The following is a 19,057-nucleotide window of genomic DNA, read 5'->3' as shown; positions in this document are numbered from 1 at the left end:
AGATGTCAGGAAAACCAAAACGCACTGAAGCAAAAACTTCAAGCATTTACTGAACATCACTCTGCACAGGATACTGTGTTTGCTATTGAAGGGATACAAATCTTAAGATGGGGACAAATCTACCTCAAAAGAAAATTCTTAACAAAAAGCAGATACACAGTAAACACTAAACAAAAGGTAAGGCAGAAAGAGCTGCTGTGAAGTAAAGACTTGACTCAAAATAAGATTTCACCTTACTGAACACCAGCTGGAGACCAACCACCTTCACCCAAGCATGGGAGCGCTATGCTTTACCCCTAGAGACACATGTAAGATGGCAATATAGACTCTGATCGCTCCACTTGACTTCCTCTTTCTGCCCCCTCTCCTAGGCTCTCTCCCTGTTCCTCCCAACTCTTCCTTGTCTCCTCCATGCTCCCAACCTCCTTCTCCCTCTAACAGAATCAGGCTATGCCCACCCTTCCCCTGAAGGGCTCTACCAAAGGTCACCAACAACCTCGATACTGCAAAGTCAGTCCAGTGATCATCTGTGAATTCTTATGGTGACTCATCTACCACATCTGACACTGATTAATTCATTCTTCTCTTTCTTTATCTTGTGCAAGGCATGACAGGATTCAAGGAACAGTAAGATCCGGTCCCTGTCCACCGTTAAGCAGAGGCAGACTGTTTTGTGAACACGTGAGTTCAGTGAATTTTTTTTCCTGGTGCCAGAACAGAAGTCTGCATGGGGGCAATGGGTCACACAGGCGGTATCAGCCAACTTCACCCAGTGAGGGACCGGGTGTCTAGAGGAGATTGTGACTGATGGTTGAGCTGAGTAAGCTGACAAGGAGTAAGAGTGGGGGTAGGGGAGAGAGTTACAATAGAGGAACTGTCCTGAGCAAAGGGAACGGATGGTCCACGGCAGGGAGAAGAGAACATTTGGGGAGGCGGGAGTGGACGACACGAGAAAGGAGTGGTGATGGGGCGGCTGGGTGGACATGAAGCTGACCACTCAGGGTGAACAAGAATCAGGGGCAGGCAGTGGGACAAGGAGGGTATAAAATGAAGCAGGAACAGGGTAGTACCCCAGTACCTGCCATGAGGTTCTTACACCTGCTAGAAGCAAATCGCCCGGTCATCTCTAAGCATTCTAGCTTCAGAAGGAAATGAGATCAATGACGTGATTCACAGTGTCCTCGAGATAAAAACTTGTTGATGGAGAACGAAAAGCTCAGTTGCTAATAAGAACCTACTATATAGCACAGGGAACTCTACTCAATGCTCTGTGGTGACCTAAATGGGAAGAAAATCCAAGTAAGAGGGATACACATATATGTATAGCCAATTCGCTTTGTTGTACAGCTGAAACTAACAACACTGTAAAACAACTGTACTTTAGTAAATGTTTAAGTTCAAAAACTCAGTTACTTCTAGTACTATGTATATAGTACTACATGCTTAGACTTACTTTGTTGGCAATAAGGTTGTTGTTTAGTTGTTAAATCGTGTCCAGCTCTTTGGCAACCCCATGGACTGTAGCCTGCCAGCCTCCTCTGTCCACGGGCTTCTCCAGGCAGGAATACTGGAGTGGGTTGCCATTTTCTTCTCCAGCGAATCTTTCAAACCCACATCTCCTGCACTGCACTCTTTACCACTGAGCCACCTGGGAAGCCCACTGGCAATAGGGAGCCAACCTCAACTTCTACGCCTTCATAGTATGAGTCGTACCAATCTGCCTCCACCAAAGCATCCTTTCATTTGCAGACCCACGGATTCAGATATATTTAAATTCAAACATGTTTACCAGAGTAGCAAAGGTCACAGCCACTGTGGAGGTTTATTGATTAAGAAGGCGAAGCCTGCCTATAAGATTAATTTTCAAGTGACAGATCTTAGTGCAACTAAGGTGATAATTCAATCTTAAAACATCAGGTTTTTCAATTTTGCCTGAACTTACACATATCAAATAGAGCAGACATTATCTGCCATTCAGTGTTACTGGGCAACACATTAATGCCTTAGTGCAAAGTATCAAGTATTGGAAAGACTGTGCTTAATGCGTCATATGGTGGTCACGATAGTAACCGAGTACTGTACATGCTTTAAAAACAAACAGGCCCACAGAGGTGGGGAGTTACTGGTCAGTGGGTACAGTTTCATTTGGGAGATGATGGAGAAGTTCTGCCAACGGATGGCAGTGTTGGTTGCACAATAATGTGCTGGATGCAACTGAACTACATGCTTAAAAATGGCTAAAATGATATACACACTATGTATGTGAAGTCGCTCACTCGTGTCCGACTCTTTGCGATCCCACGGACTGTCGCCTACCAGGCTCCTCCATCCATGGAATTCTCCAGGCAAGAGTACTGGAGTGGGTTGCCATTTCCTTCTCCAGGGGACCTTCCTGACCTGGGGATCAAACCCAGGTCTCCTGCACTGCAGGCAGACGCTTTACCGTCTGAGGTACCAGGGAAGCCCATACATTATGTATATTTTACCACAATAAAACCAAAACAAAACTTAAACAAGCAAACAAAAACCTGTCAAGCCAAAGCCACATATCCATCATGCCAGATGTGTGGACTATATTCTCGTCCTGTCATCTCTCACCTCAACGCCAATGACGAAGCAAAGCCACACAGACACAGAGCAATCTTGATGGATTTTTATACAGGTGTATTTTTAAACACAGTAGCAGAGATTTTAACAAAATCCATAGCGAGATTTTGAACAAAATTAGTCTTTCACTCTTCCTTTTATTTCCCACAAGATAAATGCTCTAGTTCATGTACACGCATTTAAGGCAGACAAAATCTCTGCCTGATTATCTTCCCAATTAAATCAACAGTCTTAGTAGAAAGCTTGTTTACAAGTCTCTGATGGCCCAGATCTTGAAAGCTCTGTCCAAGTTGGGGACTTAAAATTATTTCTAACACATTTTGGATTGAACACTATCTCCTCCTTTCAACCAAACATCATGGAAGCCAACTGCTGTGATTGGGTTAACTTGGCTTTGGAAACTTTGCTCATCAAGTTGTATAAGATATACAACTTGTATGTCAATCATATCTCAATAAAGTGGCTTACAAAAAACCCTTCAGATTAAGAGGATCATTACCTCTATGCTACTTTTTTTGAGTTATTCCTATTAAAAGGCTGAAAGTAGAGGTCATAAAGTTAACAATAGAAACAAGCCAACGATTCTTATGTTCTCCTGATAAACATTTTTTTAACATGACCTTTGAAAACTAGCTTGAGAACAAACAGTACAAAGGAGCAAGATGTGGAAGACTGTGGATAGTGTCCAAATAACCCCTCCCCGTTACTTAAGGTTAACAGGAAATGGTCAAGAGGCACACACGCTCAACTTAATACCTTCATTGTTTATGGTTTCCCCAAGAACCAGGCATGTTCTAAGAATGTCCAAGGTAACCCAAAGTAACCCAACCTGAAACTATCAGTGCTAAATTTTTATTCAGCTTTAAAATACAATTTTACAGACTAAAAAAATAACATAGTAAACACAAAGGACACAAGGAAAATCAATGAGGCCTACCACATCCAAAATAAATTGTAAACAGAAAATCAGGAATCAGGATGAGTCCAGAAGGGGCTGCCAAGAGATTGCTACAATAACCTACAGAGGAAGTGACAAAAGCTTGAAACAGAATCTTGGCAGCAAGTGACCAGAGTCAGAGCCATTCTAGACATATCCTCCCCAAATGAGGCGCAAGGTCAAAATGAACCAAATGGTATAGTGTTGATTACCACAGAGTTTTTTTTTTAAAGAACTGGCATGTCCCCAAGCAACTAAATCTACTACTGTTTTCCGCAACTTGCAAAATCTGCACATGTAATTGCAGATGAGGAATTATTCAAAATGTGGTGTATGGGCTATTGAAAATTTTATCTGTTTTGGATGACTAAATTTGGAGCTTCCCATTTGTCTTGTTGACATTCTTAAAATCATTTTCAAGGTCACCTATGCATACATTCTACAAAGAAAATAATTCTAGAACTAAGGACCAGTTACAAAGTAATTCATACAAATGAAAATGAAGTATTTTCATGTGACTTCAGTTTAATAAATCAACGCTCACCAAATAGCCACCACATACCAGGTAAAGGGCTTGTTGCTGAAACAGTTTATAAAGATTAATGAGATATGGGTGGTGCCCTCCAAGTAGTCAAAGTCCAAGCTAGTGAATGACACACAAGTAAACAAATGTTTACACAAAGTGTGGGAAGAGCTGAAGAAGTCACCTTAGGGAAACCAGGGAAAGTTTCCATGCAGAGATGGCATCTGAGCTGCCATGATAACTAAGAATTCAAGGCAAGGAAAGAGAATACCAGGGGTGAGGGGAACAGCAAACAGTCCAATGGCCTGAAAGAACAAGGTGTGTGTCCAAGAACATCTGGCATGGCTAGAGAGGAGGGCAGCCAGGAGGGAAAGATGTGGTCATCAGAGATAAAGCTGCAAAGTGGGTCAGATCACAGAGTCTATACTGACCCTGTAAGTACGGAGTATGGAGCCGCTGGATGCTCTGTCAGGGAGAGGTTAAGACCCATTTGAGACTTTACAGACGACTCTGAGCTTCCCTGGTGGCTCAAACGGTAAAAAAACCACCTGCAACTCAGGAAACCTGGGTTTGATCCCTGGGTTGGGAAGATCCCCAGGCAAGAATAATGGAGTGAGTAACTCCAGTATACTTGCCTGGAGAATTCCATGGACAGAAGAGCCTGGCGGGCTACAGTCCATGGCATCTCAGAGCTGGGACACGACTGAGCAACTAACATTTTCACCTTCTGATGCATCAGCATCCCAGGGCCACTGTAACAATGACTATAACTTAATGGATTCACTGACCATGAACACTGGGGGAGAAACAGAAAGACAAGAAGACAACTAGATACTCAGAAATGGGGAGGATGTGAGGAAAGCAGGTAAGAGATGACTTTCACATTTGTAGTTTGCACGGTTGGTAGACAAGGAAGCCATCAGCCAAGACAGGCAAGGTCAGGATGACAAGGGGGCAGGTCAGGATGACAAGTCCAGTTTCCATTATTTGGAGTTTGAGATGCTTTGGGCCAAAGTAGGACTTTTCAGTAAAGAGATGCAAAGTCTAAGAACATCACTATCCTCCACAACCAACTCATCCTCAAGTTCAATTTAGCCTTTGAAATGTACCCCCAAATTTTTTTCACTCAAATATCTTCACTCCTAATCTGTGCCGAAATCTATGCCAGTTGTGAGGGGTGCAACGTTCTTCAAGGAATGTTCTATCTGCTTGAGTGACAGGGCAGGGAAAAAAAAAAACAATTGTATAAAATGTCAACTACAGGAAATGCTATGGCGCTACGATGCATGGGAAACTCAGCAGTGGCTGCGGGACTGGAAAAGGTCAGTTTTCATTCCAATCCCAAAGAAAGGCAATGCCAAAGAATGCTCAAACTACCGCACAATTCCACTCATCTCACACACTAGCAAGGTAATGCTCAAAATTCTCAAAGTCAAGCTTCAAAAGTACATGAACCATGGAACTTGCAGATGTTCAAGCTGGATCTGGAAAAGGCAGAGGAACCAGAAATCAAATTGGCAACACCTGCTGGATCATCAAAAAAGCAAGAGAGTTCCAGAAAAGCATCTACTTCTGCTTTATTGACTATGCCAAAGCCTTTGACTGTGTGGATCACAATAAACTGTGGAAAAGTCTTTGAGAGATGGGAATACCAGACCACTTTACCTGGTCTCCTGAGAAATCTGTATGCAGGTCAAGAAGGAACAGTTAGAACTGGACATGGAACAACAGACTGGTTCCAAATCGGTAAAGGAGTGCGTCAAGGCTGTATATTGTTACCTTGCTCATTTAACTTATATGCAGAGTACATCATGAGAAATGCTAGACTGGATGAAGCAGAAGCTGGAATCAAAATTGCCGGGAGAAATATCAATAACCTCAGATATGCAGATGACACCTTATGGCAGAAAGTGAAGAAGAGCTAAAGAACCTCTTAATGAAAATGCAAAGGAGAGTGAAAAAGTTGCCTTAAAACTCAACATTCAGAAAACTAAGATCATGGCAACCAGTCCCATCAGTTCATGGCAAATAGATGGGGAAACAATGGAAACAGTGATAGACTTTATTTTGGCTCCAAAATCACTGCAGAAGGTGACTGCAGCCATGAAATTAAAAGATGTTTGCTCTTTGGAAGAAAAACTATGACAAACCTAGATAGCATATTAAGAAGCAGAGATGTTACTTTGCCATCAAAGGTCTGTCTAGTCAAAGCTTTATTTTTTCCAGTAGTCATATATGGATGTGAGTGTTGGACCATAAAGAAAACTAAGCACCGAAGAATTGATGCTTTTGAACTGTGGTGTTGGAGAAGACTCTTGAGAGTCCCTTGGACTGCAAGGAGATCGAACCAGTCCATTCTAAAGGAGATCAGTCCTGAATATTCATTGGAAGGACTGATGCTGAAGCTGAAACTCCAATACTTTGGCCATCTGATGCGAAGAGCTGACTCATTGGAAAAGACCCTGATGCTGGGAATAATTGAAGGCGGGAAGAGAAGGGAACAGTAGAGGGTGACATGATTGGATGGCATCATCGACTCAACGGACATGAGTTTGAGTAAGCTCCGGGAGTTGGTGATGGACAGGGAGGCCTGGTGTGCTGCAGCCCATGGGGTCGCAAAGAGTCTGACATGACTGAGCGACTGAACTGATGATGCATGGGCATCAACAGTGGGGATCTGATCTAGCCCAAATGTCAAGCAAGCTTCCCTGAGGAACAAAGGTCAGGATATGTATTCATTAAAGCAATAAAGAGAGGAACTGAAACTTTCCATCCAAGTTGCTTTCATGCAAACTCTTGTCATCTCTCATGAAGGACACCTGGACCTCAAATCAATTTTAACTCTCAACATACTCACTTGCTAACAGATTGTAAACTCCTGAGCTGGGATCATGCTTTATTTGCTCTTAATTTCCAATTCTTAGTATAATGCAAGCATATTATAAAAATTCACAATGTTTACTTTAAAAAAGGAAACTTTATAAAATACTAACCTGACATCATCGGTACACTTGTTTGCTGCTCCCCATCACTTACAGATTAAAAAGCAAATTCTTCAGCAGAACCCTATCACAAGACTCATTACAGGCTGGTCCTGAATTACTTTTGTGGCTTCATCTCATCACCAGTTCTCAGCATTTGGAACACTTAACCCCTGCTTCGGCCACAGTGCATTTTCACGATGTCTTGGAAAACAATTCTCTACCTTCGTGTGCGTTAGCTTCCTCCACAAAGAATACTCCACCTCCATCTTACCCTGCTGGAGAACTCTTTACTGAATCTCTACTCAGGCACCAAGAAAAACGTCTCCCTCACAGAGGAGCTTATACTCTACTTGTAGGAGTCCAGGAACAAATGAACAATGTGTGTGAAAGATTCTTTTTTTTTTTTTAAGGCAAGAGAAAAAGGAGAGAAAATGATACAGTGACGGTCCTTCTGAGCAGAAAAAGGAACGGAGTGGAGGGGTAAGCCCTGCAGATGTTTGGGATGAGAGAGCTCCGGGTGAGGGGAAGCGAAGGCCTGAGGGGACACACCTGGCAGGAGCAGGGACAGCCTCTGAGGAGTGATGGAAGGAAGGGACTTGAGGAGGACAGGGCAGACCTCAGCAGGCAGCAGGCAGCCAGACGGAGGGCACCTGGCTTTTATTCCAGCTGGAAGCAAAGCCATTAAAGGGTCCCGTGCAGGGAACTGATCTGAAGCGACTCACGTTTGGAAACTGTCCCTCTGAACGCTGCACTTGAAATATTGCCGGAGATGAGGATGCAAGCAGAGAGACCAGTCAGAAAGCTGTCACAATCCAGGCGAGAGATGACGGGGGCCCGGGTGGTGAGAGTGGAATGATGATAAGGGGTCAGATTCTGCTGAATGTGGTAGAAAGAGCTGACAGAATGTGTTGATGGACTGAACGTAGATTCGACACCTTTCTCCCGACCCCCCGAAAAAAAAAGAAATCAAAGAACAATTTTTAAAAAACCAAAACAAAACAACCCACAGTCCATGACAGATAATTCAAAGGTTCTCAACCTCAGCTGAAGCAATTGTAAAGACGCATCCTTCATCCACCAAAATATGCAGGAGGGGCAGGCTTGTGAGCAGTAGTGAAGAATTCTCTTCTGGACATTTTAAGACACTTAGGAGATCTCACTTAAGTGAACGTGCCAAGTAGATAATTAGACAGGAGTCTGAAATTCAGAGACAAGACTGAGTCTACAGACACAAACTGACAGATTTATCAGAATTCGGGCAATATTCGCAGGTGTGGGACTAGGTGACGTCACGCAAGGCAAGCTGTTCAAGCTTTAATGTCTGGACAATCCCCTGCAGATGTGAAGAAAACTGCCAATTCTTATTCACTGAGTTGGGACCTCTGGTTCTGCAATTCCGACAAGCTCCCACGTGACGCTAACGCTACTCAGAACTCACTCTGAGCAGAAGGGCACTAGAGCAGCACCGCCCAACCTTTCTGGCACCAGGGACCGGTTTTGTGGAAGAGAATTTTTCCACAGACTGGATGGTGGGGGATGGTTTTGGGACGATTCAAGCGCATTACATTTATCGTGCAATCTGTTTCTATTATTATTATTAAACTGGCATATGTAGTGAAATGATGATACAACTCTCCATAATGCACAATCAGTGGCAGTCCTGAGCTTGTTTTCCTGCAACTAAACCAGGGCTGATGGAAGACAGTGACACCCATACTGCACTGCTTATGTTTGGTCTACTGCGTGAACTTTTTGATTGCTGTACTGCAAAAAACCTTGCTTCACAAAGAGAGAATGCTGGAAATGGAAGCAGGCTTTTCAGTGCTTTTCTAGCAATCTTAGAATATTCTACCTTGACTTTAATTCAGAATGCATGGAGATCTGAAATTGTCTCAAACGTATTTTTAAGGCCACCGTCATTTGTGATCTCAAGCGGTCATGCAAGCAATGGGGAGAGGCTGTAAATACAAATGAACCTTCACTCACTAGCCCATCTCTCACCTCCTGGTGTGTGGTCTGGTTCCTAACAGGCCACAGACCAACACTGGTCTGTGACCAGGTGACTGGGGACCTCTGATCTTGAGGGTAAATGCAGAAAAGAAAAGAATGACTTCACTCTAGGACATTCTACTACCAAAAGTGAGAAAGATGCAAGAACACTAGCAAAGGAAACAGAAATAAAATCAAATGAGGGTGGTATTCTGGAAACCAAGTAAAGAAAGCGCTCCACGAAGGAAGGGGGCATCAGCAACTTGAAGTGCTGGTAAAAGGCTGACAAAGATGCAAACTGGGACAGGACCATGCACCTAGGCAGCTGAGCCTGTGACAGTGGTGACCCGGTCAAGAGTGGCTGCTGGGAAATCATGAGAACAAACGTAAATAGAGGCTGTTCAAGAGAGAATGCTAGAAGAGCAAGGTGATGCAGGTCAAAGGTATTTGTATAGGACACAGCATTTCTGAAAGATAAAGACAGCTGATGGGGACCAGGAATAACTGATTACCCGGGAGAGATAAAGAGATGTACTAATATCCTGATGAAGGTTGAAGTGCTAGGTTCGATCCCTGGCTGCGTAAGATTCTCTGGAGTAGGAAATGGCAACCCATTCCAGTATTCTTGCCTGGAGAATTCCACGGACAGAGGGGCCTGACAGGCTACAGTCCATAAGGTCACAAAGAGTTAGACACAATTGAACATGCACGCACACACAAAGGATAAATCACGTTCACCAGTGTTTTACCTACAACATATACACATCATGAGTAAGCTGCTGGATAATTTTTAATGCTATAAGCACAAAGTGAGATTAAGAGCCCTTGGCACTACTTAAGATTTTCCACAGACTGCTGTACCATATTCCATACAAAAGGTGTTTAATAACAGTCACAGTCTGTGGTACCCAATTTGCTGCACATCACACCAACCAATGAACGTGTTCAAGTTCACATGGTAAGGTCTCTGTTCTTGAGGGAAATGCAGGCTTAGGGAAAGACAGGAAAGAAATGCACAAAAAGTGATGTAACGAGAAACAGGGCAAGAACAAGGTAGTATGCCTAATCATTCAATAGATAAATAAATAAGGACAAGAGGAAAAAGTGATAGGAATACAGAAGTGAGTGAGCTCTTCAAGTCCTGGGCAGGTCCAGACCACAGTAAAGACTCACAGAAATGGCCCAGGCAGGAAATGTCCAGGTATTTCAGAACTAACTAAACCACAGGACTTCCCTGGTGGCACAGTGGGTAAGAACCTGCCTGCCAACGCAGTTAGACACGGGTTTGGTGTGTGGTCCAGGAGGATCCCACAGCCACAGAGCAACTGAGCCCGCGCCCCATGTGCGTAAGTACTTAAGCCCAGGCACCCAGAGTCTGTGCTCTACAAGAGAAGCCACCGCAGGGAAGAGCAGCCTGGCTAGCCACAGCTAGAGACAGACCGCACACAGCAAGAAAGACCCACAAGAGCCCCCTCCAAAAAAAAACGAAATAAGTAAAAATAAATAAATTTTAAAAAACCTAAAATGCAGGAGGACAATGGGCTTAGGAACATAAAGAACGGAACACATGGTATCTTATCAGCCTTCCTGCCCACGCTTCTGGTCACTTTGATCAAACCCTGCATCTTCTATGTGAAACTCTCAGCAGATGTCATTACTTTTCTCAGTTTAATCCAACTGTAGTTGTTGGATTAAACGTTATTTCACAAGGGTCATAACTTCCTATGTTACTCTCCTCCAGACAAAATCAAAGTCATTATATTACCACTCTCCACTCTTACAGCTCTGATTTAAAAAGACATGAGCACCCACCCCTGCAACTGCTGAGACATGCTAAAGCTGGCTTCGATTTCATAACCTAACTTTCCACTGGTTTTGCCAATCTACACTATAGGATTTGGATGCATTATTCATGCGCATTTTGACCAAAATAGCATTAAGAGTTTAAGCAAAAAAGCCTTTTTTGCACAACTGATCTCAACATGTTTCTAAAAAGGAAAGCGAACAGACAGTAAGAAAAACAATAAATTTTGAAGTTTTAAAATTCAAAAGGCAGAAATTTTTGTGCAACTGCTATCCCAGACCAGTACTAAAGAGCAAGAGCCATGAAGTTATTTAACTGGTTAAGAAACGTTTCAAAAATAATGCCTTAGGAAATCACTAGCGATGCATAAGGTCAAGCACCTTTAATTTTCTCCCCATTAGCTATTTTTTCATTTACCCCTCTCTCTGACAGCCAGTCTCTTAGCTCCCACATGATGGTAAATTCCTGGAGAACAAATTTTACCTTTTAAATCATCCCAGTTCACTCCCTCTGTCACCTACCCCTCCTGTTCCCCACAGTATCCAAAGTGGAGCACGCAGGCTGCATGAAATTAGCAAGTGTTATGGATTCTTTTGTGTTCTTGATTGAAAACCAATATATTTTTAGGGAGGGCAGAAATATCAATGACATTTGTTCAACAACCTGCACTTAATAAACGTTTAGAGAGCAATTTAGTCTGTGCTAAGTACTTCAGGAATATAAATAGACAGGGTCTCTCCCATCAGATGGGGTTCCCAGGTGGTGCTAGTGGTAAAGAACCTGCCTGCCAATGCAGGAGACATCAGAGCCTCGGGTTTGATCCCTAGGTCGGGAAGATTCCCTGGAGGAGGGCGTGGCAACCCACTCCCGTACTCTTGCCTGGAGAATCCCATGGACAGAGAAGCCTGGTGGGCCATGGTCCACGGGGTTGCCAAGAGTCAGATACGACTGAAGCAACTGAGCACACACGTACTACCACTGAAAAGAGACTGGCACATCACAACCAAAGGGCCTTGAAAGAAATGTAAAGGCAAGAAACGCAGAAGATGAAACAACTAACTGCCTGAGGGAGTGGGAAAAGCTGCCCAGAAGAGGAGACAGTGATCATTTAGAGACATTTGAGAGTTTTGGTAGGAGAAGCGGGTGCAATGGAAAGAGCAGAAAGATGGCAGGAACATGCAGAAGGAGCTGCTTCATTCTTCCCTAACGTGGAACCTACTACATATTATAATTTCTGTGTTTTACTTGCACAATAGAATTCTTCTACAGAACTAGTCAGTCTCTAGTTTCTCATTAAATCCTTTGTTTTAATACATATGCATGTTTAGCCCTCTTCCCAGGAAGTGTTCACTTATAGGTAGTAGTATCAGAAATTTCACTCAACATAACCATTTCATTCCTTAAAGATAGACATGCAATGAAGACAGGAAGTGAGGTTTCATTAGGTTTAATGCCTTCTCATCTGTTATAGAATGGAATTCAACCCAATTTGTGAGAAAGAATGTTCGCCGTATGGGATCTGATGAAATCTTAAGTCACTGAGCATATTGAAAAAAAAATTTAAATAATTAAAAGACCCGCGTAGGGTTGGAAAAAATATTCTACACTGTAGGCTTATATCAAGGTTTGTCTCACCTACTGTAGTACATTTCCACTGACCCTGCTTATCTAAAAAAATTTAAAGGGAAAACAGGAAGTCACATGGATTTAATTTTAAAGGAAGTAACAAGTTGTAACTGACTTTTAAAAAGCAGACTAAGCATTTACTGAAAATTATTTAGAAGTATTTTAAAAGAAGTAGCTTTAAAAGACTTTTCTCATTTCTTTTAAACATTAAGGTAGGCTTGATTTACTCTATTATTCTGATTCAGAAATTATATGAAATGCAAGTGTGTATACTTGTTTCTGCTCTTGTTTACCTCCCACCCAACAGCCTCTGTCACGTGTGCGTGGTGAGGATGGAAGATGGCCGGTGTGGCTGGAACGAACAAGGGACGGGCAGGGTGGGGTTCACGTCGGGAGCCTGGCAGGCCCATTAGGGAGTTCGGCTTTTATTCCAGGTGCAGTGAAGAGCCACTGAAAGATTCTGGGCAGGGGAATGTGATGCCATGACTGTCTATAAAGCATTGGTGTGGGTGGTATGTACAGAATGTACAGAAGAGGGCAAGGTGGGAAGCACGGCCATCAGTTAAGAGGCTGGACAAGAGCAGGTGCAGTGCAGGTGACGATACTGCGAGTGAAGGTGGGGCAGCCCCTCAGTGTGCCAGCACTGCTTACAGTACACACATGAGTTGTTTATTCCCCCCGATAATCCTATGACCCACTTGCAGATGGAGAAATGTGGCACAGGGAAGTGAAGTCATTTTCCAAAGGCTACAAGAATTGGTAGAACCACCGTTTATCAACAGTCTTCCAGCAGCAGCACCTACACCTTTAATGATCACCTTGCAGTAACAGAACACAGATGGATTCAAGGTAAGACTGAAGGGCAGAACGGATGGGCCCTAGGCTGTGTTTCGTGGAGGGGGCCTGAGAGTGCCATGAATCTCCCGGATTTCCAGCTTTAGGGGATGAAAGAGGCGCCATTTACTAAAATTAAGCAAATTCCAGGAGGAAAAGGACCTAGGAGGAAGATCAAGAATCCATCTTTTATTTATCCAGCTAACAACTGAGTATATACATATTTCACAAGAGGTCAGGGCTGGAGAAACAAATTCCAGAACTGTGGTAGTCAGAACAAGTGTCCCTCCTAGTCTCTGGAACCTGTGGAGGGGTCACCTTCCACTGAAAAAGGACTCTGCAGGTGTGACTGAGTTAAGGGCCTTGACTTGGGGAGGTTGCCCTGGATTATCTAGATAGGTCCGTTGTGATTGCTATGGTCTTTATAAAAGGAAGGGAGGAAGGTCAGAGAGATCAGAAGTCAACTTGCTGGCTTTGAAGACGGGAGGATGAGGCCTCGTGCCAAGGAATGCAGGTGGCCTCTAGAAGCTGGAAATGCAAGGGGGCAGATTATCTCTACTGCCTCCAGGGCAACACAGGCCTGCCAACACCTTGATTACAGAACTTCGAACCTCCAGAGCTGAGAGAATAAATCTGCATTATTTAAGCCACTACATTTACGGTAACTTCTTTTGACAGCAATGGGAAACTATTATAGGAATTCTAAGGTAGTATTTAAGATAACGTGGTATTGAAAGAAACAGGTGAAGGAGATGAAGAGGTATAAACTTTCACATGTCTAGACTTAAGCTGACCGTTAAAAAATGTGCAGAAATATAAAATCACTACGTTGTGTAAGTAAGTGTTAGTCGCTCAGTCATGTCCAACTCTTTGCGACTCCAAGGACAGCAGACTGCCAGGCTCCTCTGTCCATGGGATTTCCCAGGCAAGAACACTGGAGTGGGTTGCCATTCCTTTCTCCAGGGGATCTTCCTAACCCACGGATCGAACCTGGGTCTCCCGCATTGTGGGCACACTCTTCACTGTCAGAGCCACCAGGGAAGGGCATCCCTGGGCGGGCAACAGGAACCAACACAGTGTTATAGGTCAATTACATTGCTTCAAGAGCAAATAAACCCACAGGAAAAGCTCAGATTTTTGGTTACTCGGAGGTGCAGAGAAACGGGAGGGAGAATAGATGAAAGGAGGTTCCAGAGGTACAAACTTCTGGTTACAAGATAACCAACGATGTGACATAGATCAGGATAAATATAATCAGCACCGCTGTATGTTATACATGAAGTTGAGAGTAAATCCTAACTTAGAAGTACCATCACAAGGAAAAAAAAATTTTTTCTATCTCTTTAATTTTGTACCTTATGAGATGATGGATGTTCCCTAAACTTGTGATAATCATTTCATGATTTAGGCCCCATCATTATGCTGTATACCTTTAACTGACAGGGTTGTAAGTCAATTATTTCAATAAAACTTGAAGAAAAAAATAAAGGGGGGGGGGGAAGAAACTGTAGGTGAAAAAATAGCTAAACCAAAGTTCTGGAGATGGGTACCAGAACCAATCAGGAGGAAATGGCCTTAATTAAAAGGGAACACTTCTTTTGTAACAGAAGAGAAAGAGGAAGTGGGAACGAAGGTTAATGTGTAGATTACAGTGAGAAGATGAAGTCATTCCCAAATGATGGCTTTTATGATCTCAGTGAATTACGTGGCTGGGTCACCAGCAGGGGAAGACTTCAACCCTGGGTAGCCGCCTCGTAATTCTAATCGAGTTCTACATTGCACCAAAGGATTCCCAGGATTTGCGGCAGGAAGCAGGAGGAGTGGCCCAAGAAAGGCTACTACGTTCAGGCAAAAGTAATAAAACTCAGGTGGGTCACGCAGGGCAGGGACCTGTCACTGCTCGCCTGTCACTCAGGGCAACAGTCCCTCTCCCTCATCTCCTCCAGCCACATGGAACGCGCGGACTCAGCAGGACGCTGACTCCGCGCTGGGATCCTTCTCAACACAGCAACCCAGCAAGAGGCAGGTACTGCAAACAGCCCTGAACTGGCACTTCAGAGGAAATTCATTTTCCAGTCCTGACCGAGAGACTGTAGTTCTTTTTATCTCCTTCTCCCCGAGGAGACGACTATGGAAACAAATGTTAAAATACACCCGAGAAGCAGAAAGATGAGAGCAGCCCCTGAGTGTCTATCAGGCAGAGAATGACAGAAAATTCTGCTCAACCGTATCACTGACTTTCATGGAACCTTTAACAAGAATGAGCTAGAGTTGTAGTACGGTGGGAAATATACTGGTCTATATTTCCAAAATACATTGTAACATGAAAAGCAGACCCAGGACAATTACATAGCTACTTCCACTCACCATTTAAAAAAAAACAACAGCATAGATACACAGGCACATATACATGGGATTGCTTTAAAAAGGTCTGCAAGAGAATGTATCAAGCTGTTAACAAGAACCTCTGAGGAAGCATGCAATTAGGATAAGGGATGAAGGGAAAATTTCACTGGTCACCACTATAAGAACTTCTCTCTTGAACTGTTTATCACAAGATTTTTCTTAAAAATTAATTTCTTTTTAAAGACATCAATGACGAATGCAACAAACAAAGGTTTACTGTATAGCACAGGGAACTACAGGCAATATCTTGTAATAGCCCGTAGGAAAATAATTTCAAAATTAATATATGTATATATGTATAACTGAATCACTTTACTGTGCAACTGAAACATTGTAAGTCAACTATATTTCATAAAATATATACATTAAAAAATTATCAATGATGAGCAGCTGAAGCATGTAGGTTCTTTTACATTCACATCTCTTTCTGGATATCAGAACAGAAGGAACACAGGGGATAACGGTACAGGATGTGGCAGAGGACAGACGGGAAGACATGTCAGCAGCCTTAGTGACCTCTCCCCCCTTCCCCCAATCAGGCTAAAAGCCTCCTTTAACCCCGCCACTCATTCCACTGCTTTCAAATCTGATTTCTACTTTCTCTTTCCAATTTAAATCACTATTTTCACAAATACCCCATCTAACAGCCATCGTCGTAGTCGTTACAATCCTTTCTCTAATTATTCCCCAATCTGGTTGTTAGAATTAGCTTTCCCCCATCTTTTGATCATGTCACACTTCTAAAATTAATGTTCCTGTGTGCTCTGCTGATCTTCTGCAATGAACCTCTTCTCTGTTAAGTCCACTAACATCACTTTCCTTGTCCTGTATCATCACAGCACTTTAACTTCCTTAACCAAACTTTCTGCAGCTCTCATTTCTGTGACCTCTCACTGTGCTTCCTTTAGTTCCCTGTTAGGAATGTGCCCCTTAACTGCATGTCCACTGAGATCTCCTGCTTCCACCGTCAAGTTCTCTGAGACCCAGCAATTGCACACGTTCATCTACTAAATAAGCGCTTAATTTCCTCACATAGAACTGTTCTCAGTCTCAATCGTCTCCAGCCAGCCCCTCCAGGATTCCTTCCATGACTCTGCCCACACCCACCTCACATTCCAAAGGAAATTCATAAAAAGTCAAAGCTACTCAGCAGTACCTCCTCTTGAAAGTCATTCTCACCCCTCCACATACATCGCCCATTTTTTGACTACCTGGTACCTGTCAGGCACTACTGAACAAATGAACTCATTTAATCCCAACTCGACCCACTCCAACGGAAACTGTAATTATCCCCATTTTAAACAGGTAAAAGCTGAAGACCAGAGAGGTCATGGGACTTGCCCAAGGTCACACAGCTCACACCAGTGTCAGAGGCAGGATTTCAATTCAGAGGATCAGGCTCTGAAGCCCCTGCCCACTGCCAGGGTGCTGCACTGCTCTGAGGCCAAGGGAGGTTCTTCCTTTTCTCTGTTCCAGGTACACCGTGGCCTCACCTCTCCCTTCGTTACCCAGCATACCATATTCCTTAACCAATTCCATAACCAATTCTTCCTTATCTGTGTCCTTTACTCTTAAACCTCTCTGAGGATATAAACCATCCACCTCTCTGTCCTTTAACAGGTAACAGCACCTTGTACCAGGAGGTATTTAACAGTCAATGAATGAAATAATAAACCAGATTCACAGCCCTCTGGCCCTACCAGAGCACAGGCTGTCAAAAAGGCAGACTCAGTGATGACTTCTGTTTCAAACTTTCGGGCTCCTGCCTTAAAAAAATCACACAAAAGTAGGTCATTGGGGAGCTGTAGCAACACATTTCCATCTGTTTACTCCAGGGAACTCAAGGTGACATCTACCCTAAAACGACATTTAGGTGGTCAACTGTGAATTACCAAAGACCCAGATGGCGGGGTTCTAGAATTACCTGACAGTGCATCATAGAACTCGTCCTCACTAAAGATGCTCAGAGGCGGGGAACCTTTAACCAGAGACTGCTCTAATTCGTGATGTTCAGTGGCTAGAGTCGCCAGCGCTTCTGATAAAATTTTGTTTTTTTCTTGTTCCTGTTCCAATTTAAAATTCCTCACCTAGAAGAAAACAGATAATACAAAAAAGACTTCAGAGTGACAGGAGAGACAGACTTACTCAAAAGGATGTGAAAATAACTCGCGTTAGACCCAGTTCAATCGCAACATCAGGAATGAAAACAGTGGTGCTACATACGCACACTTGAAAGAGCAAAATTACTAAGCTAATTTTGTTCTTCCCGTGGGGACTCTTTTCATAACAGCTCCAGCCAATGCAAATAGATTAAGAAAAAGCAAACAAATTCAGCCCAAGTGATCAGGACCTTAGTAGAAGGACATCAGTCAATTTGAAAATCATACAAAAATGTATTTTAAATAGTATTTCATTCAACATTAATCAAATTAAACCAGCTTTTGAACAAAATAAAGAATTAAAACTGTTGTAAATATTAAAATGTGAACCACATCAAAGATTAAGACATAATCCTCCGGTTTACTCTCAAAACAGTTGGTCTATCAAATAAAGAGAAACAAGAGGCTAGGTAATGACGTTTTAATGACCATTTTCCAATCCAGATTTTGATTCTGGTTGCATATTTTACCTTGAGTTTAGTGAACAAAAGTAAATAAATAAAAGATCATAGAGAAGGCAAAGTCATACTCCTTTGATGATATAATCTGTTCTTCCTATTTAATTCAAGAGCTTCTGAATTTGAAGTTAATTAAAGCCTTCTAAAATATAAGTAGTCTAATTCTCATATAAAATAGCAGGTACCAGATTCAGTATGAACAGTTTCATCCACTCTTGTATTAGAACTCTGAAAATCACAGCTACTCCATCAACTCCCTCAACTTCTAGGGGTCACGTGGGTCTTTAGGCAGGAGTTGGAAGAGCTGGGATCCACCTAATCTCAGATTTCTCTTGTGCCTGTTTCTTTACCTATAAAATCAGGATTCTACTGCCATGGAAGAGTCTCATCAGTGGCTTCAACTCAGTGGTCTTCAAGAAAACAAAAAGAAAAAAATTCAACAGCACAACCTATTTCTCAAATCTCAACGCATGAAATCCGATGTTTCAGGAAGCAGCAGTGCATAGGAGGACGCTGGGTCCAGATCAGGAGCCTTTTGGACTTCTCCCTCCAGGCCCAAAGCCAGGGGCTATTCCAACAATTCGGGGCAAAATTGGGGTGACCTCCAAAACCCCTTCCAGTCAAAACACCTGCCCCTGGGTCTTCACCCTGGTGACTTCTCCCCACGGCTCCCAGCTGCACTCTGCTGAACTCCGCTCCCACTTCCTGGCCTCTCTCTCAGTCTCCTTCC

The 19,057-nt window shown here is 43.1% G+C and overlaps 1 protein-coding gene across 1 annotated transcript in view; it reads right to left on the bottom strand.

Moving 5' to 3' along the window:
* Positions 1-19,057, bottom strand: part of OSBPL1A (oxysterol binding protein like 1A) — a 210,961-nt gene that overhangs the window by 70,319 nt on the left and 121,585 nt on the right. Inside the window, exon 16 of the mRNA XM_052660236.1 lies at positions 17,635-17,797. Within this exon, the coding sequence (XP_052516196.1) occupies positions 17,635-17,797 (163 nt within the window). The remainder of the gene's footprint in view (positions 1-17,634; positions 17,798-19,057) is intronic.

The sequence above is a fragment of the Budorcas taxicolor genome, chromosome 22, assembly GCF_023091745.1.
Source record: "Budorcas taxicolor isolate Tak-1 chromosome 22, Takin1.1, whole genome shotgun sequence".
Lineage (NCBI taxonomy): Eukaryota > Metazoa > Chordata > Mammalia > Artiodactyla > Bovidae > Budorcas > Budorcas taxicolor.
This window is presented reverse-complemented; position numbering and strand designations above follow the sequence as displayed.